Below are 24,898 nucleotides of genomic sequence, written 5' to 3'. Positions count from 1 at the left end.
GTGTCCTCTCGTAGCAACCATTTCAGCCCTTGGAAATAGCCTCTGAGAGTCTACCCTATCCAGACCTCTCAACATCTTGTAAACCTCTATCAGGTCACCTCTCATCCTTCGTCTCTCCAGGGAGAAGAGACCAAGCTCCCTCAACCTATCCTCATAAGGCATGCCCCCCAATCCAGGCAACATCCTTGTAAATCTCCTCTGCACCCTTTCAATGGCTTCAACATCTTTCCTGTAATGAGGTGACCAGAACTGCGCGCAGTACTCCAAGTGGGGTCTAATCAGGGTCCTATAAAGCTGCAGCATTATCTCCCGACTCCTAAACTCAATCCCTCGATTAATGAAGGCCAGTACGCCGTACGCCTTCTTGACCGCATCCTCCACCTGCGAGGCCGATTTAAGAGTCCTATGGACCCGGACCCCAAGGTCCTTCTGATCCTCTACACTGCTAAGAATGGTACCCTTCATATTATACTGCTGCTTCATCCCATTGGATCTGCCAAAATGGATCACCACACACTTATCCGGGTTGAAGTCCATCTGCCACTTCTCCGCCCAGTCTTGCATTCTATCTATGTCTCGCTGCAACTTCTGACATCCCTCCAAACTATCCACAACACCACCTACCTTGGTGTCGTCAGCAAACTTACCAACCCATCCCTCCACTTCCTCATCCAGGTCATTTATGAAAATGACAAACAGCAAGGGTCCCAGAACAGATCCCTGGGGCACTCCACTGGTCACTGACCTCCATGCAGAGAAAGACCCCTCCACAGCCACTCTCTGCCTTCTGCAGGCAAGCCAGTTCTGGATCCACAAGGCAACAGCCCCTTGGATCCCATGCCCTCTCACTTTCTCAAGAAGTCTTGCATGGGGGACCTTATCGAACGCCTTGCTGAAGTCCATATAGACCACATCCACCGCTCTTCCTTCGTCAATGTGTTTGGTCACATTTTCAAAGAACTCAACCAGGCTCGTAAGGCACGACCTGCCCTTGACAAAGCCGTGCTGACTACTTTTGATCATACTAAACTTCTCTAGATGATCATAAATCCTGTCTCTCAGGATCCTCTCCATCAACTTACCAACCACTGAGGTTAGACTCACCGGTCGGTAATTTCCCGGGCTGTCCCTGTTCCCTTTCTTGAATATAGGGACCACATCTGCAATCCTCCAATCCTCCGGAACCTCTCCCGTCTCCATCGACGATGCAAAGATCATCGCCAAAGGCTCCGCAATCTCCTCCCTCGCCTCCCACAGTAACCTGGGGTACATCCCATCCGGTCCCGGCGACTTACCAACCTTGATGCCATTCAATAGTTCCAACACATCCTCTTTCTTTATGTCCACATGCTCGATCCTTTCTGTCCACCGCAAACCAGCAGTACAACCACCCAGATCCCTTTCCACCGTGAATACCGAGGTAAAGTATTCATTAAGCAGCTCCGCCATTTCTAACGGTTCCGCACAAACTTTTCTCCCTTCAACCAGTTCAACCAGATTCTCTCTCTCTCTTTCCTGTACTCTGTCTCATCACTGTTTGAACTCCACCCACTACGGTGGTGTCATCAGCAAACTTGAAAATTGAGTTGGAAGGGAATTTGGCCACACAGTTTTACAAGGAGTATAATAAGGGGTTGAAGACACAGCCTTGTGGGGCCAGCTGAAGGAGCTGAGTTTTGCTGCCTTATGGCTCCAAGGAATTTGGCAGGTCGAAAAGTTACCTGGATTTTCAGTTCACATCTTCCTCTCGCTAATTGTACTACAGTTCTCCATGTTAGGAATGGGTTAACAGACCTTCCAATAAAGTCTAAATTTGATGTCAATTGTTCAATAGAAGTCACTGATATATAAAGGGGCCACAGGTGGCACAGGGCGTGGGTGGAGAATTGTATAACAAGATGAGAGAAACAAAGGTAGTTTATGAAGAAGCAGAACTCGTGTCTCCTTCACTGAACAGTAACCGAGAGGCTCAAACACTCAGGACTCAACTACGACAGCGAGAGCACCCTTCATCATTTTAAAGGTCATTCAAAACTGAATTAGCTTTACCGGTTCCACATATGGATTGCAATGACTCCAGGTTTCCCGAAATGTATTTACATCCCTGGAATATCTCACCCTGTCTCTATTCTTTCAATGCAACAAACAGCAATCTGCAATCCACTGTTCTGTTCTCTTATGCAGTAGGGGGGTGTGATAAAATGAGGAACAGTGGGGAAATGGCGGAAGGGGATAGGGAAGAATAGAGAGTGTTAGAGACAATGAATACAAAGTGAAAAGCCAACGTGAGGGATAATGAAAGGGAGAGAGACACATTCATAAAAGAAACTGAAAAGTAATGCACAAGTCTGAAAATGAAACTGAACAGTGGAAAATGAAAAGATAAGATAAGGACTGTGAAAAAGCAAGAGCTAAGCTCGAATACCCCCTCAGCAAATGGTTTATAAACACGCCAATCAGCATTATAGTCTACACCTACAGGAATTAATTTCACATCTTTCTGCTGTATTGCACGAATAGATTTAAATTTATCCCTTCAAGTTCTGTTTTCCCCCATACGAACCAACCCACTTCATTGATAGTGTTCAGAGTTTTACATCAATCGCCCTTTGGCTCAGTGCCAGATCACGTAGTTTAGTCATCGTCAACTGATAGCATTACAAAAGGAAGAGGTACTTATTCCTTTGCATCTTTATCTACGTACAAACAGCAAATCAAACTGTTACTTAGAGTCATAGAGGTTTACAGCATGGAAACAGGCCCTTCGGCCCAACTTGTCCATGCTGCCCTTTTTTTTAAAAAAAACCCTAAGTTAATCCAAATTGCCTGCATTTGGGCCACATCCCTCTATACCCATCGTACCCATGTAACTATCTAAATGCTTTTTAAAAGACAACATCGTACCCGCCTCTACTACTACCTCTGGCAGCTTGTTCCAGACACTCAGCACACTGTGAAAAAATTGCCCCTCTGGACACTATTGTATCTCTCCCCTCTCACCTTAAACCTATGCCCTCTAGTTTTAGACTCCCCTACTTTTGGGAAAAGATATTGACTATCTAGCTGATCTGTGCCCCTCATTATTTTATAGACCTCTATAAGGTCACTCCTCAGCCTCCTATGCTCCAGAGAAAAAGTCCCAGTCTATCCAGCCTCTCCTTATAACTCAATCCATCAAGTCCCGATGGCATTCTAGTAAATCTTTTCTGCACTCTTTCTAATTTAATATATCCTTTCTATAATAGGGTGACCAGAATTGCACACAGTATTCCAAGTGTGGCCTTACCAATGTCTTGTACAACTTCAACAAGACATTCCAACTCCTGTATTCAATGCTCTGACCGATGAAACCAAGCATGCCGAATGCCTTCTTCACCACTCTGTCCACCTGTGACTCCACTTTCAAGGAGCTATGAACATGTACCCCTGGATCTCTTTGTTCTGTAACTCTCCCCAACGCCCTACCATTAACTGAGTAAGTCCTGTCCTGGTTCAATCTACCAAAATGCATCACCTAAACTCCATCTGCCATTCGTCAGCCCACTGGCCCAATTGATCAAGATCCCGTTGCAATTGCAGATAACTTTCTTCACTGTCCACTATGCCACCAATCTTGGTATCATCTGCAAACTTACTATCCATGCCCCCTATATTCTCATCCAAATCATTAATATAAATGACAAATAACAGTGGGCCCAGCACTGATCCCTGAGGCACACCGCTGGTCACAGGCCTCCAGTTTGAAAAACAACTCTCTGCAACCACCCTCTGGCTTCTGTCAAGAAGACAATTTTGTATCCATTTAGATACCTCACCCTGGATCCTGTGAGATTTAACCTTATGCAACAACCTACCATACGATACCTTGTCAAAGGCCTCGCTAAAGTCCATGTAGACTACATCAACTGCACTGCCCTCATCTACCTTCTTGGTTACCCCTTCAAAATACTCAATCAAATTTGTGAGACATGATTTTCCACTCACAAAGCCATGCTGACTGTCCCAAATCAGTCCTTGCATCTCTAAATGCCTGTAGATCCTGTCTCTCAAAATACCTTCCAACAATTTACCCATCACAGATGTGACGCTCACTGGCCTGTAGTTCCCAGGCTTTTCCCTGCAGCCCTTTTTAAACAAAGGAACAACATTTGCCACTCTCCAATCTTCAGGCACCTCACCCGTGACTATCAATGATTCAAATATCTCGGCTAGGGGATCCGCAATTTCCTTCCTAGCCTCCCACAATGTCCTGGGATACATTTCATCAGGTCCTGGGGATTTATCTACTTTGATGCACTTTAAGACTCTCAGCACCTCCTTCTCTGTAATATGTACACTCCTCAAGACATCACGATTTATTTCCCCAAGTTCCAGAACATCCATGCTTTTCTCAACAGTAAATACTGATGAGAAATATTCATTTAGGATCTCACCCGTCTCTTGTGGATCCGCACATAGATGACCTTGTTGATCCTGAAGAGGCCCTACTCTCTCCCTAGTTACTCTTTTGCCCTTTATGTATTTGTAAAAGCTCTTTGGATTCTCCTTTGCCTTATCTGCCAAAACAAACTTAGGCTGACTGGCATCAAAATAGATTTTTATAAAACTTTAACCAGTTTTCCTCCCAGTTGATTTTTGCTACCTGAGGGTTCCAAGGAATTTGACAAGTCAAAAGGTTACCTGGATTTTCGGTTCTTCCTCCCACCCGCGAATTGTACTACAGTTCCCCAAGCCCCAGTCTTCAAATAATTAAAGACTTGCATCCATAAAGCATCTGTTGTGGTCTCAAAACATTCCAAAAAAGCCTCCAGATGTTAACCTGGACTTAATTGATACCTCTCTTGCCTCTGGGGTGAGACGACTGAGAATTCAAAGTCCCACTCCAGCTTTTGAGCACAGAATTTAACGCTGACACTTGAGTGCAGTATCAAGGGAACGCCAACTGTCAGGGAAGCCGTCGTTCAGATGAGGCATTATGCCGAAGTCCCACAAACTCTCTCAAGTAGCCAAAGGCTAGGAGTCTGTGGGTCTGATGGTCTCCTTCTGTGTCGTAATCACTCTATTCATGGAACAGAAGGGGCATTTTCCCTTGTGTTCGGGCCAACATTCGTCCCCAAGCACCATAAAAACAGATTTATCTCGCTATTATGATGCTGCTGATTATGAACCTTGTGCTGTGCACAAATTGGCTGCTGTTGTGTTTCCCACAACAGCGACTGGACTTCAAAAAGTACTGTGCAACATCCCAAGTGTCATGAAAGATGCTGCATAAATGTACATCTACTCTGACACCTGCCTAAATTGGTAAAACGAGATTCGTCGGTGCTGGAGGGAATAGCGTGAAATGATTATGCATCATTAATCAGTAGATCAACAAGCGTCAATGTTTTACTACATTGCATCATCCCTGTATCAGGCAAATGTGTCTCAAACTTCTAAGCAGCGAGTGCCAGACACACACAATTTGCTCAAGGATATTTCCCCACTTGGTACAAATTCCAACTATTCCCTGAGGTTACATGATACGTTCAGTGGGTTCAGCGAATTGAAAAAAATTAATGGGGATTGAATTAGACTGAATTACTCTGCAGTGAACCCACTTGATGGCATAGAGCAAAACATTTTCCATGTATAAAAATCCTAGGTCACTAACCTGAAATCACAAAAGGGTTCCTCTGATTACTGTTGTGGGAAATTTACCACTTCGGAGTCAGACTTGGAGGTTCAACAAAACAGTTTTATTTTGGACAAAGCTTTGGGAGAAAGCACTGGTACTCCGCAGTACTTGGCAGCTACCTTCTCAACTACACAATGGTAGTTGAGCATCTCTTATACTTTTTAGACAATAGGCAGTATGGACATTAGCTGTTAATACGTCGTTACAAGTTGAGTAGACAGATACGGACATCGACAGTTAACACATCATTGTACATAGAATGGATACATTCATGCAGTTGTGTCCTCTATCAATGACTGGTTTCGATATATACATTTATGTATTTATGTCCCCATCGGTGGCTGATCTTGTTACATTTATGTCTCCATCAGTGGCTGACCTTGTTATCAAACTCATTGTTCTGGGTCTGCTCTTTATCTCAAGTTTTAAAGTGCCTCAAGGTCTGACCAGTTTCCTGCAGCAATTCAGATACTGCAGGTTTTAACTCTGTGTAACTGTCTGTGCCCAAAGTCAGTGCCTTTTAATGCCCCTTCCCAGAGTCCATTTTGTGTGCCAGGTAACCATTTTGTGTCTATCACTTTAATTTCACCATAACATTACCATGTCAACCGAGCCTTGACATCGCTAAACTAAATTAGCTGGTCATTTTCTAATTGCAGGAATCTTGCTGTGCACAAATTGGCTTTTCCTACGTGAGACTACACTTCGGGACAGCATTTCGGAGGTTTGAAAAGGTGCCATTTCCGGGCAAGTTGGTTCTTCCTTTAATATAGGAAACAAAGCAGTCAATTTGTACACAGTCATGTCCCACAAACAGCAATGAGATAATGCCTTGATCATCCGCAGGTTGAGAGATAAATGTTGGCCATTGTAGTGTAAGGGTATTCAGCAGAGCGAATATTAATGTGGGACTGCAGAACAGTCCCGCCCATGGTATGATGTAGAGAGTCACATGATCATAGATTGGGCACAGTAATGTCTGGAAGGAGCCAGGGTGGAGATGCTTGGCTGTACCTTTGATATGTTTTTAGTTACGAGTTACCAATAAATGGTTTATGTTCAAGCATACAAGCCTCCAGGCCTCTCCGAGGGACAGGAAACAATCTTACAACATGGTGGCAACGATGTGATGGAGCTCAAAATCCCAGAGAAGCTAGAGAAGGAACCCAGAAACTCAAAACACGAAGTAGGAAAGAAACTGAAGAAAGTGGACAAGACAGATTGGAGATTCCCTCAGATAAAGCTCAATTGCAGATGTGGAGGCTGACAGACTCCGCCAGAGCTGCCAGACTTGATCGAATGCAGAATCACGGACCTACCTGGATCACAAAAGTGGGCTGAAAAGCAGAAGAAATGATGAACCTGACTGAACACAGGAGTCCAGAGACCTATCCAAATCACAAGAGGGGCAAGTAAAGTACAGTGAAAAGGCAGAGATTACCTTTGAAAATAGGCTGCAATCTGGATCAACTCTACCAGAGTACAGCTGCAGCAATGGGTCCACAACTGGAACCTTAACACTTGGTGGCTGAGCTGGATTGAGGAAGAAGGGAGTTTTTAAAAGGCAGAGTAAAGAAATGATGGCAGGTGTGCGGTGGAGTCTTGAAGAAGACAGCACCCAGGCATGGCTGTACCTTGGTTATGTATATATCATAGAATAGAATCTCTATAGTGCAGAAGGAGGCCATACAGCCCATCGGGTCTGTACCAGCAACAATCCCATCTGGGCCCTATTCCACACAAACTCCACATATTTACCCCACTAATTCCTCTAGCCTACGCATCCCAGGACACTAAGGGGCAATTTAGCATGGTCAATATACCTAACCCGCACATCTCTGGACTGTGGGAAGAAACTGGAGCACCCGGAGGAAACCCAAGCAGACACTGGAAGAACGTGTAAATTTCACACAGACAGTGACCCAAGCCGGGAATCAAACCCAGGTCCTGGAGCTCAGCAGTGCTAACCACTGTGCTACCGTGCCGTCCCCACATATAGTTATGAGGTTACTAATAAACAGTTTATGTTCAATCATACAAGTCTCTGGACTGGTTAGTGAGACACTAAACCTTACATCAGCTATGAAACCAGGGAGAACCCCCTTGCTTGCCCTCAAAGTAATATCATGAGATCTTTCCCAAGGGAGTATTTCTGACTTGTACTCAATGCCATGTTTTCATAGAATCCCTACAGTGCAGAAGGAGGCCATTCAGCCCATCGGGCCTGCACCGGCAACAATCCCACCCAGGTAGTAACCCCACATATCTACCCTGCTAATCCCCCTGACACTAAGGGTCAATTTAGTATGGTCAATCCACCTAACCTGCACATCTATGGACTGTGGGAGGAAACCCGCAAAGACAAGGGGAGACCGTGCAAACTCCACGCAATCACCCAAGGACGGAATTGAACCCAGATCCCTGGCGCTGAGGCAGCAGTGCTAACCACTGTGCCATGGCATGGCATTTGGATATGGAAACGTCCTTCTACTCAAACCTAATTCTGTTCTCATCCAATTTCCACCTTCCAGCACAAGAATGGGCAGCACCAGCTGGGGTCCCGGCTTGGGTCACTGTCTGTGCGGAGTCTGCACGTTCTCCCCGTGTCTGCGCGGGTTTCATCTGGGTGTTCCGGTTTCCTCCCACAGTCTGAAAGACATGCTGGTTAGGGTGCATTGGCCATGCTAAATTCTCCCTCAGTGTACCCGAACAGGCGCCAGTGAGTGGCGACTAGAGGATTTTCACAGTAACTTCACTGCAGTGTTAATGTAAGCCTACTTGTGGCACTAATAAATAAACTTTTGAGTTCAATCTGCAGCTCCTCTTGATGATTCAGCAGGTTTATCAAGTGTAATCTGTGGTATAAAGTCCAGGCACTGTCCAGGCTTGATCCCTGCTCTGTGTGGAATTAGCTAATATCAGCCGACAGCAGTGCAGTAATCTGCTTGTGACGATGATAGATTCCCTTTCCTAAAAAGGACTTTAGCGAGTTGTTGCACTTCTAATGGCAATTCTTCTTTTAAAGCTGTCTCTCTCTCTTTTATCAATTTTATTTTAACCAAATTCAAAATTTTCACACTGCCGTATTGAGATTTCCACTTATGTTCCTTTGAGTTGTTAGTCCAGGCTCAGTTACATAACCACCAAGCTACCCCGAAATCTATATTTACTGAAACCACCCGAATGAAGAAGAATGCATTTATTTTCTTTGCTGTCCTCCCCTCCGCAGAGATTCGGTTTCGCTTACAACGATCACCCAAATGAATGATGCACCTGGTAATCCTGTATGTACTGTCTGCATTGCCAGGCTAAACTAGCCCTAATCATAAAAAATAATAGTAAAAGTTTTTACAAATATACAAAAAGGAATAGAGTGGCTAGAGTGAATGTTGGACCCTTGGAGGACGAGAGGGGGGATTTAATAGTGGAAAACGAGGAAATGGCTTAGACTTTAAATATGTTTTTTGTGTCGGTCTTCACGGTGGAAGACACAAAGAGTTTACCGAATGTTAACGATCGAGTGTTGGTAGGAGGAGAGGTACTCAATACAATTATTGTTACTAGAGAGGCAGTGCTTGGTAGACTAACGGGACTGAAGGTGGACAAGTCCCCGGGCCCGGATGGAATGCATCCCAGGGTACTGAAAGAAATGTCAGAGGTAATAGCGGATGCGTTAGTGGTTATTTATCAAAATTCACTGGACTCTGGAGTAGTGCCAGCGGAATGGAAAACGGCTACTGTTACACCGCTGTTTAAAAAAGGAAGGAGACAAAAGGTCGGTGACTACAGGCCGGTTAGCTTAACGTCTGTAGTTGGGAAAATGCTGGAATCCATCATTAAAGAAGAAATAGCAGGTCATCTGGATAAGAATGGTTCGATTAAGCAGACACAGCATGGATTCATGAGAGGAAAGTCGTGTTTGACGAACTTACTGGATTTTTATGAAGATGTGACTAGTGCGGTTGACGGAGGGGAACCGGTAGATGTGGTGTTTTTGGATTTCCAAAAGGCATTCGATAAGGTGCCTCACAAAAGGTTGCTGCAGAAGATTGGGGCACACGGAGTTGGGGGTAGGGTGTTAGCGTGGATTGGGGATTGGCTATCCAACAGGAAGCAGAGAGTTGGAATAAATGGGTGCTTTTCTGGTTGGCAGATGGTGACTAGTGGCGTGCCGCAGGGATCGGTGCTGGGTCCTCAACTGTTTACTAGATGATCTGGAGGAGGGGACTGAGTGTAGGGTAACAAAGTTTGTTGATGACACGGAGATAAATGGGAAAGTGAATTGCGTGGAGGAAGCGGAAGGTCTGCAGAGATTTGAATAGGCTGAGTGAGTGGGCGAGGATCTGGCAGATGAAGTATAACGTTGGCAAATGCGAGGTTATTCACTTTGGAAGAAATAATAGCAAATTGGATTATTATTTAAATTGAAAAAAATTACAACATGCTACTGTGCAAAGGGACCTGGGGGTCCTTGTGCATGAGTCGCAAAAACTCAGTCTGCAAGTACAACAGGTGATCAAGAAGGCAAATGGGATGTTGGCATTTATCGCGAGGGGGATAGAATATAAAAGCAGGGAGGTCTTGCTGCATCTGTACAAGGCATTGGTGAGGCCGCAGCTGGAATACTGTGTGCAGTTTTGGTCCCCTTACTTGCGAAAGGATATATTGGCCTTGGAGGGAGTGCAGAGAAGGTTCACCAGGTTGATACCGGAGATGAGGGGTGTAGATTATGAGGAGAGATTGAGAAGATTAGGTTTGTACTCGTTGGGAGTTTAGAAGGCTGAGGGGTGATCTTATAGAGGCATATAAGATAATGAAGGGGCTGGATAGGGTAGAAGTGGAGAGATTCTTTCCACTTAGAAAGGAAACCAGAACTAGAGGGCACAGCCTCAAAATAAAGGGGGGTCAGTTTAGGACAGAGTTGAGGAGGAACTTCTTCTCTCAGAGGGTGGTGAATCTCTGGAATTCTCTGCCCACTGAAGTGGTGGAGGCTACCTCGTTGAATATGTTTAAGTCATGGATAGATGGATTTCTGATCGGTAGGGGAATTAAGGGTTATGGGGAGCAGGCGGGTAAGTGGAACTGATTCACTTCAGATCAGCCATGATCTTATTGAATGGCGGGGCAGGCTCGAGGGGCTAGATGGCCTACTCCTGCTCCTATTTCTTATGTTCTTCTTGGGTATAGAGAGATGTCACCGCAGCCTGATTCTATCCTCAGATACCTGCACACACAAACTCTTCACTGAGCATCACTAAAACGCAATCAGGATAATTGACAATTCTATGCTGAGGTCAGTTTCTGCATGGACGTTAGCATGGCACACTCTCAGTTTATTCAGGATCTAATCCTGGGTCTATCCTGAAATGGATGCCTCAACTCCATGCTGGGTGGCACATTTATATAGCACCTTTCACAACCACAAAATACATGTCAACAAAGACAAATTTTCAATTAGAAATGCTGTACTGCACATTTTCCTGAAATATGCAAGGAAACGTTAATCTGTTATGTTAATCTCCCTGTAGCAGCATTGATAGTATCTGATAAGCTTTCAATATTTTCATAAAAGAAAAGAATGATGACAACTGACAATCTCTATTTTTAATATAAATCCAGTTTATCCTTTAAAAATGTTTATTACATATGGCATGCATCACAATTCACACCCTTTGCAATTGTGACCTATCACTTCCTCATCCTTCTGGACATGTCTATAGCCTTTGACATAGTTGACCGCATCATTTGACTCTGACACTTCCCTTTGGTTGTCCTACTCAGTGGGACTGCACTCACCTGGTTCCACTCTTCCCTGTTGAGTTGTAGCTGGAAAATCACCTTCAGCAGCTTCTCTTCGCACTCCTGCACCATTACCTCTGATGTTGCCCCAAGAATCTATCCTTCTCCCCTGCTATTTCTCATCTACCTGCTCTTCCTTGATGACCCCGTCGCAAAACAATGTTCCTCCATGTGGAGCCAGCTCTACCTCACCACCACCCCCCTCAACCTCTCCACTGTCTTTGATTTGTCACACTGCCGATCTAACAGCCAAAGAAATGGACTTGCATTTATATAGCATCTTTCACAACCACAGGACGTTCCAAAGTGCACAACCGATGAAGTACGATGAAGCCTCGAACAAGGGTACACAGTCTCAGGAAAAAGGGATGGGCCATTTAGGATGGAAACGAGGAGACATTTCTTCACCCAAAGAGTGGTGAGCCTGTGGAATTCACTACCACAGGAATGCCTACCCTGAAGTACTGCTCTTCTCTCCGACAGGATTTCCGTATGTCTCTCTCCTCCATCCTTCCAGGAACACCACAGGAAGTAGTTGATGCCAAAACATTGAATGTATCCAAGAGGCAGCTAGATATAGCACTTGGGGCGAATGGGATCAAAGGTTATGGGGAGAAAGCAGGATTAGGCTATTGAGTTGGACGATCAGCTATGATTGTGATGATTGGTGGAGCAGGCTCGAAGGACCAAATGGCCTTCTCCTGCTCCTATGTTTCTATGTTAATCTTTGCGTTCAAATCCCTCTGTGGTGCAAGTTCTCCCTCTGTCGATCCAGTCCTAAAATCCTCCCAAGAATTCCACATTCCACCAATTCCAAACACTTTTACATCCCTGATTTTCTCCCCCCCTGCCATTCCTTCAGCTCTTGCAGATCTACGCTCCAGAATTCCTTCCTTAAACTTCTCCCCTTCTCTCTCCTCCATAAAAACTACCTCTTTGATTACAACAACATATATTCACAAAGCACATTTACTGTAATAAAATGCCCAAGGCACTTCACAGGAGCGTTAAGACAAAGAATTGCATATAAAGAGATATTAGGTCAGATGATCAAAATGTTGGTCAAAGAGATTTGTTTTAGGAAGTGTTTTAAAGATGGAAAGTGAGGTAGACGAGCAGAGAGGTTTACGGAATACACTCTGGAGCTTGGGATCTATGCAGCTGCAGGCATGGCGTTAATGGTGGGGTGACAAAAATTGGGGATGCCAGAAATAGAGTGCAGAAATCTCAGAGGGTTGTGAGGTTGGGGGAGATTACAGAAATAGGGAGAAGCAAGACCATCCAGGGATTTGGAAAGAAGGATAAAAATCTTAAAATCAAGATGTTGTTTGACCAGGAGTTAAGGTAGGTCATTGAGTGCAGGGGTAATAGGGCAATGAGATTTGTTATGACATTTGACATGGGCAGAGCACTGGATGACCTCAAGTTTACATAATGTGGGAGACCAGTCAGGTGTGTTTGAAATAGTTAAGTCTGGAGATAACAACGGCACAGATGAGGACTTCAACAGCAGATGAGCTGAGACTGGGCTAAAGTTGCATGCTGCTTCAGAGGTGGAAATAGACGTAGCCATGACACAATTGGAAGCCCATTCTGAGCAAATGTGATACACCAGGTTGTAATCAGACTGACTTAACCTCAGCCAGTTGTCAGGGGAAGGGATGGTGTTAGTAGTCAGGGAACAGAATTTCAACCTAGGTCTTAATTCACCTGCCCCTATATCTCCAATTTCGGCTCAGTGTCAATTTTTGGTCCGATCGCGCTCCTGTGAAGAGAGAGATGCTATGTAAATGCAATGTTGTTGTTGTTGTTGTCATTAAAGACATTACATTAAGTGCAAGCTGTTGTTGACAAATCAGGTGATCGCGCGTTTAAAAATAAAACAATTCCGCTGCGGCACAAGGCAAGGTACTTCCAGGGGGATAGTCTCGGTCAATTACCACACAATCGCTCGCATTGCCCTGACTCTGTTGTACTCACTGATGTCTCCCATTCCTCTCTGCACTGCTCCGCCACTGCTGCCACTTTCCATCTTCACATCAGCTGGGCACCGTCACGTGACCCGGGCGACTCGCTACATTGCAGTTGTAACATCAGGCGGCGTCTGCGCATGCGGAGGGGAGTGTATAATAGGCACTGCGAAATTGACACAAGGAAGTAGGAAGTGTGTGTGAATGTGAGTGTGTGTGTGGCTGGCTGTGGGAATGCAACGTTTCAGTGGGCGGAGTTGGGTTAATTAGCCTAGATGAGATTAGCCTGGGAGGATTACTGGGAGGAGGGATTTACATAGAGTCGCTTTTATGATTTTTTAAAAACAATTTCCGTCTGAATGCGACTCCATGGAATACTAGTGTGGGAGCTCTTCCTCCTCCCCACCCCTCCCACCACATCCACCCACTTCTCCAGTTGGAAAGATTTTTATAGTTAGAGGATGAATGAACACTGCTGGCAAAATGTTCAGGCAGGAAGGAGACCTTTGCGCAGTGACAGTGTTACTGATCCGGTAATCCAGAGGCCCAGAGCTTTTGCTCAAGGGAACATAGGTTCAAGACCTAATGAGGCTGCTGGTAAAGTTTAATTATAAAGCTCATCTCAGTCATGGTGAGCATGACAACTACCAGTGATTGTCACGAAAACCCATCGGGATACTTTATACCCTTTATGAAAGGAAATCCGCCACTCAGTTCAAGAGAAATAATGCTGGCCTTGTCAGTGATGCTCACATCCCATGAATAAGAAAAGGCTACTCCATCTTATATCCTGTTTTTCCAGCCAGCAAACTGCAGTTCATAAACAATAAAAATTACCAAAAAAAATGGATTTCAGAACATTAAAATAGGAAATACTCAGCAGGTCAGGTGGCATCTTTGGAGAAGAAACAGGGATAATGACAAGGTGGTAATAATAACAGCAAATCTGTCAGCAATTGCTGTGATCACAACTCAAACTGACAGGGTGTGATCTTACCTGCTAATCATGCTATGCTCCCACTGCGACGAAGTCGGAGAATTTGGCAGCCAGCCAAATCTCCATTCACTGTGACGGGATGGGAAAATCCTGCCGGCGTGAATGGTGATAAGATTCCGGCCACAATGTATAGTTGTACAGTTTAATGTGGAAATCCAGACATTGCTGTTATTATTTCTCTGCTCCCCCACACTAGAGGGCCCTCTGTTGCAGTCCCTACAGACAGTAATCTAGAAATTACTAGACATGAATTTTCCCTTTTACACTGCACAATAACTCCAGGAGTTGGCTGTGAAGGAACTGTGCTTTTATTGCACAAAATGAAAATAAGCATTAAACACAAGCCTGTGGTGAACACAACAGGTCCCAACCGGGATTAAAGGGTTAACGGACCCACTCAGAGTCTTGCTTTATACATGACTTGGTATACAAGCTCCACCTGTTTGGCTAATTACCAGTCCCCAAGGAACTCATATTCAATAAGCCCAACTGGGAGGTCAAATGTGACCCATAACCCATGCAGATCATGTGGGTTATCCCACACTGTTTGAAAAAAAAACTGTTCCAAAGGAGAGTGATTCAATGGTACAATTTACTTCCTGGTTTGCTATCTGAGAATTCTTCAATGTGATTGGCTGCTTAGCCTGTTTGATGACATCACTGTTGCTGGATGCCTGGTGATGCCAGAGACATGGTGCCAAAGACAAACTGATATGGAGGAAGGGGAAATCCACGCAGAGAAATCATTAGATCTTAGCAGGCAGCTTTTTAATGAGGTCAGTGGCAAGCACTAAAAACACAATCTGGGTAGGTTTTTCAGGTCAAGGGACTTTCATCAGAACTGGAAAAAGTTGCAGATGTCGCAGGTTTTAAGTAAGCGCAAGAATTGGCAGGCAGAGAAGAAGTTCCAAAAAGGAAGCTCTGTGACAGAGTGGAAAACAGACGAGTAAATGACAAAAGGGATGGTGGTTTAAGGCAAAATGGCATGGCAACAGAACAAGAAAATCTATAAAAAGTGAGTCCAGAGGAACTGAAATGACAAAAGCATAATTTTTAAAAATTCATTTATGGATGTGGGTATCACTGGCAAGGCCAGCATTTATTGCCCATCCCTTATTACCCTTGAGAAGTTGATGGTGAGCTGCCTTCTTGAATCACTGCAGTCCATGTGGTGTAGATACACCCACAGTGCAGTTAGGGAGGAAGTTCCAGGATTTTGACCCAGCGACAGTGAAGGAATGGGGATATATTTCCAGGTCAGGATGGTGACTGGTTTGGTGGGGAACCTCCACCAAGTTGTTATGCTCCTGTGGATCTGCTGCCTTATTCTTCTAGCTGGTAGCAGTCTTGGGTTTGGAAGGTGCTGCCCAAGGAGCTTGGTGAGTTCCTGCAATGCACCTGCACACAACTGCCACTGTTCATTGGTGGTAGAGGGTGTGAATGTTTATGGGAGGAGTGCCAGTTAATGCAGGCTGCTTTGTCCTAGATGGTGTTGAACTTCTTGAGTGTTGTTGGAGCTGCACGCATCCAGGCAAGTGGAGAGTATTCCATCACAATTCCTGACTTGTGCTTTGTAGATGATGGACAGGCTTTGGGGAATCAGAAGGTGAGTTACTTGCTGCAAGATTCCTAGCCTTTGACCTACTCTTGTAGCCACAGTATTTATATGGTTGGTCCAAATCAGTTCCTGCTCAATAGTAACCCCCAGGATGTTGATAGTGGGGGATTCAGCAATGGTAATGCCATTGAATATCAAGAATTTAGGTTAAATTTTCTCTTGTTGCATATGGTCATTGTTCGGCACTTGTGGGGCGCAAATGCTATTTGCCATTTGTCAACACAAGCCTGGGTATTGTCCAGGCCTTGCTGCATTTGGACATGGACTACTTCAATATCTGAGCAGTTGTGAATGGTGTTGTACATTATCCAATCATCAGCAAACATTCCCACTCCTGACTTTATGATGGAAGGAAGATTTTTCATGACCAGCTGAAGATGGTTTGGACAAGGACACTACCCCAAGGAACTCCTGCAGCGATGTACTAGAACTGAGATAATTTATCTCCAACAACTACTACCATCTTCCTTGGTGCTAGGTACAACTCCAGCCAGTGGGGCATTTTCCCAGATTCCAATTGACTCTAGATTTGATAGGGCTTCTTGATGCCACATTTGGTCAAACTTGATGTCAAGAACAATCACTCACCTCTGGCATTCAGCTCTTTGTCCATGTTTGAACCAAGGTTGTAATGAGGTCAGGAGCTGAGTGACTCTGACAGAACCCAAACTGAACATCAGTGAGCTGGTTATTACTAAGCAAATGCTGCTTGATACTGTTGATGACCCTTTCCATCATTTTACTTATGGTTGAGAGTAGACTGTGGGCAGTAATTGACCAGATTGGAGTTGTCCTGTTTTTTTGTGTACAGTACATACCTGGGAAATTTTCCACATTGCTGAGTAGATGCCAGTGTTGTAACTATACTGGAATAGACTGGCTAGGGGCGTGGCAAGTCCTGGAGAACAAGCCGTCAGTACTATTGCTAGAATGTTGTCAGGACCCATAGCCTTTGCAGTATCCAGTCTCTTCAACTGTTTGTTGATATCATGTTCAGTGAATCAAATTGACTGAAGACTGGCATCTGTGATGATGGGGTCCTCTGGAAGAGGCCAAGATGGATCATCCACTCAACACTTCTAGCTGAAGGTTGTTGCAAATGCTTCAGCCTTATCTTTTACACTGATGTGTGCTGGGTTCCTCCATCATTCAAGATGGGGATAGAAGTAGAGCCTCCTCCTCCAGCTAAATTAGCCACCACCATTCACGGCTGCATGTGGCATGACTGCAGAGCTTAGATCTGATATGTTGGTTGTGGAATCACTTAGCTCTGTTTATTACTTGCTGCTTATGTTGTTTGGCACACAAGTAGTCCTTGTGCTGTAGCTTCACCGGGCTGACACCTCATTTATTGTCCGATTTACACTTTAATAACATGAGTGCTGATAGCCTTACAAATTGGTTCTAAACTCTGTTCCAGCCCTAGCCCATTGGAATGGTTTGGTACTTGAGCTGGATAGAGGGTCCTGGGATTGATAACTGACCGGTGCTGAGTTGTCTGTTCTCAAATGGAGGAAACTAAAATGACAGCCTACATGTGTTTTATTTGTTCATGGGATGTGGGCATTGCTGACTGGGCCAGCATTTATTGTCCATCTCTAATTGCCCTTGGTGGTGTGACCCATTGCAGTCCCTGCCTGGTGTAAGTAGGTATATCCACAGCGTTAGGGGATTTTCACAGTAACTTCATTGCAGTGTTAATGTAAGCCTACTTGTGACACTAATAAATAAAGCTTAAAAAAACTTAAACTTGTTCGGGAGGGAGTTCCAAGTTTTCTAGTACCTTTAATGTTCCAAGGCAGTGACAGCTTGATTCAGTGTCCCTGTGGTATTGGGAGGGTAATAATAGTCAGGTTTCCATATTGCTCACCAATCACTCCGACAAGACTTGCACAGAAAGAATTGCCATATGGGAGCAGGGGGGCGGCGGGGCAGGGAGGGGTGCCCTTACCAAAAGTTAAATTGGCTGAATTAAGATCTATTTAGTGTGTTACAGATTTCCTGATAGTTCAGTGGGTAAAAATATCCCACACTGTGTTATCCAGCCTCTGCCCGCGAAACCCCAAGAACATGCATGCGGATGTGTTGGATGTTTCTTACCAGCCGAATAGCCTGTAAACGCTCACCACTGACAATTACATGAAGTTGGGTGACAAAGAAGGATTGCTTGTGTGTGTAAAACTACCTTCGCATGTCCGACCACCCCTTGGCAAGTTGTATTTTTTAAACCAAATCAAGGGAGCTCTCACTGCAAAGGATTAAAACTTGAAATACAACTTAAAAGTTTATTTATTAGTCACAAGTAAGGCTTACATTAACACTGCAATGAAGTTACAGTGAAATTCCCCTAGTCACCACAGTCCGCCGCCTGTTCAGGTCAATGCACCTAACCAGCACGTCTTTCAGAATGTGGGAGGAAACCGGAGCACCCGAAGGAAACCCACACAGACACGGGGAGAACGAGCAAACTCCACACAGACAGTGACCCAAGCCGGGAATCAAACCCAGGTCCCTGGCGCTGTGAGGCAGCAGTGCTAACCACTGTGCCACCGTACCATTTCTGCACAATCTCAGTTTCCTTCCCATCGCTCCACTTAGCAACAACAGGGCACAGGAGTTGTCAAATTCACCATTTTTAAAACAATCATGTACCCTGCAGACTGAAGCAGAGCTAATGGTTATTTGGAGAATTAATAATAAAATCTAAGAATATGGCATAATTCAAGTGGTTTAGGCAGGTGGTTGACCGACCTGAATTGTGTGTTCCTGGTGTTGCAGTTACAATCATGGAATTGTATAGCATGGAAGGAGGCAATTCGGTCCATCAAGTCTGTGCTAGCTCTTTCAAAGAGCAATCCAGTGAAACCCATTTTTCAATCACACTGGCATTTACACTAATGTTAAAAGTGGCTTTTTTCTTTACTTGGGGCATTCCTACCCTGGCAGAACGAAAGAGGAAAGCTGTTGAGCAATAAGTGATATTATTGCACTACAGATTAATGCAAGTAATCAAATACTGTGCAGAACAATAGCTTGTTGACGTATTGCCCTGTATTTGTACCAAAGGCATAGTGGCACAGTGGTTAGCACTGCTGCCTCATAGTGCCAGGGACCCAGGTTTGATTCCTGGCTTGGGTGACTGTGCGGAGTTTGCACGGTTTCCCCGTGTCTGCGTGGGTTTCCTCTGGGTGCTCCGGTTTCCTTCCTTCCTAAAGACGTGCTGCTTAGGTGGATTGGCCATGCTAAATTCGTCCTCAGTGTATCTGAACAGGCGCTGGAGTATGGCGACTACGTGATTTTCACAGTAACTTCATTGCAGTGTTAATGTAAGCCTACTTGTGACACTAATAAATAAACTTTAAACTTTAAAACCTGTGGCAGGGCCTTAGGGGAGATCAAGTACACCTATTTATCTTCCTTTTCAGTTCTTCAGGTCTCTTGGAATTAAACCTTCTCACCCCTCCCCACACATTCCAGTTGAGATCAGGAATCTGTCCTTACACCCTATTGTGCAACATGCTACCAAATTTGTACATTCAGGTCAATCATGTGCATGCACAAGTATTTGGGTGTGCGGAGGACACTCCCCTTGTTATTCCCTGAGCTCTGTACTCAGTGAACTATTCGTGGGCAGTAGGGCAAGGTGACAATCCTGTTCCCATGCTTTTTTTTGCAATGTTGCTTTTAAATGAAGAAATACCAGTGTTGCTTCATATTTTTTACAGCAAGGAAACAGGCCAGCCACCCCCTGTACCTGTGTTTATGCTCAATAGAATATGCACCCCACCTCTACTTATCAATGTAACATTTCTTTCTCCCCTGTGTGTTTATCTAGTCTTCGCTAAATGCACCCATGCTTTTTATCTGAACTATTCCACACATTGGTGAGTCCCACATTCCAACCACTCTCTCGATAAAAAGTTTCTCCTGAATTTCCCATTGGATTTATTAGTGACTATCCCATTTGCTCACAAGATCAAGAAACATGGACGTGGGGGATTGCTGGAACAGTCCCACTTTCCATTAATCTATGACGCTATAAATTTGCCCTCCAATGGGTGGCACGGTGGCACTGCTGCCTGACAGCGCCAGGGACCCAGGTTCAATTCCGGCCTCGGTCACTGTCTGTGTGGAGTTTGCACATTCTCCTCGTGTCTGCGTGGGTTTCCTCCGGGTGCTTTGGTTTCCTCCCACAGTTCAAAGATGGCCATGTTAAATTGACTGTACTGTATGGGGGATTAGCAGGGTAAATGTGTGCGGTTGTGAGAATAGGGCACAGGTGGGATTGTGGTCAGTACAGATTCAATGGGCCGAATGGGCTCCTTCTGTCCTGTAGGGATTTTATGATGTAGTGATACTGACTAAAGAGGTTTTTAGTGCCAGTCACAACTTTCTATTCTGAGGTGAAAACCATTCAGCAAACAATACTAAAACTGTTCAACTGTTGAAATCACCAATTTTAACTCCAGACTGTTGGAAAGGCAAGGGGAACTAACAGAATAAAATACATACAGAACACTGAATGGACCTGCAATGCTGCAAAAGTTACGTTCCTTGAATGTTGAGCTCTTCGGAACACAGTATTTTAAAATCTCTTTTTTTAAGTTTAAAAAAATGTACTCCACTTAATATGTGCCAAAAAGTATCAAATTCCCCAGAGGAATGCCTTTCCTGCTTATGTTCAACATTAGAAAAAAATAGAAGTGTGAATATACACCTAGAAAAGACCCATGAAAAAAATACTAATTACTGAAAAATTACTGATTCGGCTTAAGTAAGAGAAATATAATTTATCAGTGAAAATCAGAGATTACAGAGAGGCAACAGAGTTTCATCTCTGCTAATGTTGGAAAACTAGCAAAAAAATGATTAAATATTGCTCAGTGAACACAATCACCCATCGCCAAAATCATAGAACAAGGCAGAGAGCTTGAAAATTAGTAACACAAAGGCACGGCCAAATCTTTGGATTTCCAGAGCATTTCTTGTTAAAATTTAACTTCTTCTTCATTCACGTCATTATAAAACCTGAGAGAAATGTTCCCAGTTCACATCCCTACAAACAAGATCAAACTGGAATCCAGTACTGATGTAATCTGATCGGCAGTTTACACAGCACACCTTCTGAAATTAAGGAGGGGCATTCTTGTTAGTCCTACCAGCTTTACAAAAGTAAGGTGAATGACACCACCCTGACGATTAAGAAATACGTTACAGGAGACAGCAACATATGGTCAGGACAAAATGGCAGATGATTTTTTGGGTGAGTAAACCATTTCCTATCTATTTTTTATGTCCATACAATATATATTTAAAGTTACAGTTTATTGACCTTTTATACAGATGTCTCATTTTAGATTTGAGAATGAAACATGGAATTCATACATAAAGTTAATTTATTTATTAGTCACAAGTAGGCTTACATTAACACTGCAAGGAAGTTACTGTGAAAATCTCCCAGTTGCCACACTCCGGCGTCTGTTCAGGTACACCGAGGAGAATTTAGCATGGCCTCTTGAACCTTACCAGCACGTCTTTCAGACTGTGAGAGGAAACAGGAGCATCCGGAGGAAATCCACACAGACAACGTGTAGAGTCCGCAAGGACAGTGACCCAAGCCGGGAGTCGAACCTGGGTCCCTGGCACTGTGGGACAGCAGTGCTAACCACTGTGTCACCATGCTGCTTAGCTTCCTTCATTAAAAGAAGAACTACACCATAGAGAAAGACACGTACCATAAAATAAAATTGTCTGTTCGCTCGCTTTCAAATATGGGAATAGGTCACAACCACGGCAGTTAAAAAGTATCAGTTTTTAAAATCTATTAACCTGCTATTATATTATTATGGATTTTTGTTCCTGCCCCATTTATATTTTATTACACCTCTACTTTCAAATAATTGGCAAAAGAACCAAAAGAGAGATGGAATGGGTTTTTACAATCTGGGATTGTCATTGTTTAAGTTTCGTGCTGAGTGGCAATAGGTGACCATGGTCTTCCAAACATTCTGATCATAGAAACTGTAGAAGATCTGGTTGTTGGAGTTCTGGTTAAGTTGGTCTTTAGCTGTTTCCTGCTTTGTCAACCTCTTGCTCTTCTTCCATTAATTCTTCTGTTAGGCAACTCCAAGCCTTCAGCATAGATAACATGTCCAAAGAACCTTTGTCTTTTTTAATATTATTCAAGAGTTGTCTTGTTCTTCTGGCCTCACTCAATACTTCTTTGTCAGTGTTTTTCTCCACTCAGCTAACTCATGGGATCCTTCTTAAACCCCATATTTCAAAGCTGTTGATTTTCTTCCTCTTTCCAATGCTCCAAGCTTTAAATCCATAATTCATCACTAACCAGACTGTAAATAATCTTGCCAAGGCCAGTCTTTCTTCACCAATATCCTTTATTAGCAACGTACGTAAAGTACTGTTTCTGTGGCCACAGTGTACAGGTCAGCCCCTGAGCCCTTCGACTGCCGGCCTGAGTGGAGCCAGCTGGTTTTAAACTTACCGCTGTTCTTTCCCTATTGGGCGAGCCTCCACTCGCTTAATTGGGTAGCTCATACTCTACAAGGCCCACAAAGTGATCCATTGATGATGCCCCATGGCTATTATAATATCCCTCCCTCCTCAAGTCTGTTTCTTCCCCTGAATCACCACCCCCCCACCGCCATGGGAACGCCTTTTCCACCGCTTTGCCATCAGCCTGGGGTCGACTGGAGGCAGGCCCAGATCTTGGGGGTGAAGCGGATCGGGGACCTTTGCCTCCAAAGGGAGCGCTGTAAAGCCACTGACGCTGGTTCTTTCTGAGGTCTTGCTTCAGTTGAGGTCTTGCTTCAGTTGAGGTGCTGGTTTTTTCTGCTTCCTTCTCGGAATCCGTGTCCTCACCACCTGGAGGGGCAGGTATAGGGTCGAATTCTAGTCGTCGCTCGGCGCTGACAGTGGTTGTCCCCATGGCTGGTAGTGAGGCCTGCACCGGCTCAGGCTCTCTACTCCTGAGATGGTCCAGGTGTTTCCTGATAATTCTGCCCTGCCCTTGGACCTTATAAGACTTTTTCTGTTCTGTTCTGATCCCGGGGATCCAACAGAGGCCGTCTGCAAAGTTCCTCACGTGGACTGGGTCGCTGATGTTGAACATCCTTTCTGTCCATGCGGAATCATAGTTCTTCTGGTTCCCTGGTTGGGACTCCACCCTCCCTGCCAGGTTTTGGGAACAGTAGACTTAATCTTATCCGAAGCATCCATCCCCATAACAATTCCGCTGGAGCGATTCCTGTTGTTGTGTGAGGAATAGTCCTGTAGTCAAATATAAAACGCACCAGTTTGGTCTCTGTGGATGCTGCAGCTTGTTTCTTCATGTTGAACTTAACGGTTTGCACCATCTGTTCAGCCAACCCATTTGATGACAGGTGATAGGGTGCTGTCCAAATGCGTTTGATTCCATTGGAATGCATTAAGGTCTGAAACTCGGTGCTAGTAAAAGCAGTGCCATTGTCAGAGACCAGGACTTCGGCTATCCCATGTGTGCAGAAACTTTGTGGTACTTTCTCAATGGTAGCATGGGACGTGATGAAGGCCATGAGATGTATCTCCAAACATTTCAAATGCTTCAGTGATCTCTTTTCTTGCCCCATCTTGCCCCAGTGCTTTTCTGTTCTTCAACTCTTCATCTTCTTTAACACCAGATATATCTCTTCTCACAAACATTCTGAGCCAACGTCTTCACAGGTGGATGATGTCCTCTGTCATCATTGTGCATCTCGTCTATGTACTCACTCCATATTGCTCTGATTTCATCCTTTTCCATTAGCATTGAACCATCCTGTGCTTTGAAGAATTACGAGTTGTTCTCATTCCCGACAGTTCATTGACAAGTTGGCGAATATCCTTCGGATGTGAGCTTTTCAATGTCTCAATTCAAATGCGTTAGTCATTCGGCCATGGATTATACACTGCTTGAAAGGATGGTGGAAGCTGGTTCAAAAGTAACTTTAAAAGGGAATTGGGTAATTAAAGAAAAAGCAACAACCTTGCAGGTCTTTGAAGGAAGAGCCGGGGGAGGAGGAGTGGATAATTCCTTCAAACAGCTGGCACAAGAACAATGGACTGAATGCCTTCCTTCTGTGTGGCAAGATCGCATGCTGCACAATGATTGCCTGATGAGAACACTCTAATTCTGTTGCCAAAGCCCCTAGGATAAGTGTCAGCTGCCTGTTAAGAGAGCGGCTGCATTATTTCCTCAGTTTTGGTTGGCCACAGTAGAAGGTTCAGATGAAATGTGGCAACAAGATGTGTCAATTTAGGAGAAATCTCAGTGGCGAGGGCCAAAATTAGGGTCCATAAATAAAAGAGAGCTCCTAAAAATTCAAGAAAAACGCTTTTACCCAGAGAGTGCAGGTTCAAATGTAGAATTCACCTTCACCTGAAATAGTTTGAGGCAAATGAAATAAGATGTCTTTAGGGAACAGAAGGATATGCTGATAGGATTAGTTAAAATGGGGTGGGAGGAGGCTCATTGGAGCAGAAGCAGTGGTACAGACCTGATGGCCCAAATGGTCTTTACAGCAGAACAGAAACCTGCTCTGGGAACGGTGTGGAACATTTCATCGACATCACCAACCAATTCATCCTCAAATCGACTTGAACAGACTCAGATGTCATCAGAGAATCTGAGCGATTGAACAGGCAGGGGAATACCATGGAGCAACAAAGGATTTGCCTCAACACGTGGCACAGTGCCAGATGGGCACAGTGTAGGATGGGCCCAATGTGGGATGGGCAGAGCATGGGATGGACAGCATTGCTGTACAGCCGTGGCATAGTTCTGCAGGATCTGCTATCCCTTG

The 24,898-nt window shown here is 44.5% G+C and overlaps 2 protein-coding genes across 6 annotated transcripts in view; one reads left to right on the top strand and one right to left on the bottom strand.

Moving 5' to 3' along the window:
• Positions 1–13,578, bottom strand: part of LOC144508066 (ankyrin repeat and SOCS box protein 13-like) — a 42,445-nt gene extending 28,867 nt beyond the window's left edge. For all 4 annotated transcript variants that reach the window (XR_013500200.1, XR_013500202.1, XR_013500201.1 and 1 more), the window contains exon 1: positions 13,457–13,578. Coding sequence is in view for 1 of the 4 variants with exons in the window: in XM_078235849.1 (XP_078091975.1) it covers positions 13,457–13,508 (52 nt within the window). In the remaining 3 variants the exon portion in view is untranslated. The remainder of the gene's footprint in view (positions 1–13,456) is intronic.
• Positions 13,579–15,986: 2,408 nt separating this feature from the next.
• Positions 15,987–24,898, top strand: part of LOC144508060 (uncharacterized) — a 100,505-nt gene continuing 91,593 nt past the window's right edge. Inside the window, exon 1 of one of the 2 annotated variants that reach the window (XM_078235832.1) lies at positions 15,987–16,049. Coding sequence is in view for 1 of the 2 variants with exons in the window: in XM_078235831.1 (XP_078091957.1) it covers positions 21,306–21,324 (19 nt within the window). In the remaining variant the exon portion in view is untranslated. Of the gene's footprint in view, positions 16,050–21,222; positions 21,325–24,898 lie in introns of those variants that run through there. The other variant, XM_078235831.1, reaches the window with a different exon arrangement.

Source organism: Mustelus asterias, chromosome 19 (genome assembly GCF_964213995.1).
Source record: "Mustelus asterias chromosome 19, sMusAst1.hap1.1, whole genome shotgun sequence".
In the NCBI taxonomy this organism is placed as follows: Eukaryota; Metazoa; Chordata; class Chondrichthyes; order Carcharhiniformes; family Triakidae; genus Mustelus; species Mustelus asterias.
This window is presented reverse-complemented; position numbering and strand designations above follow the sequence as displayed.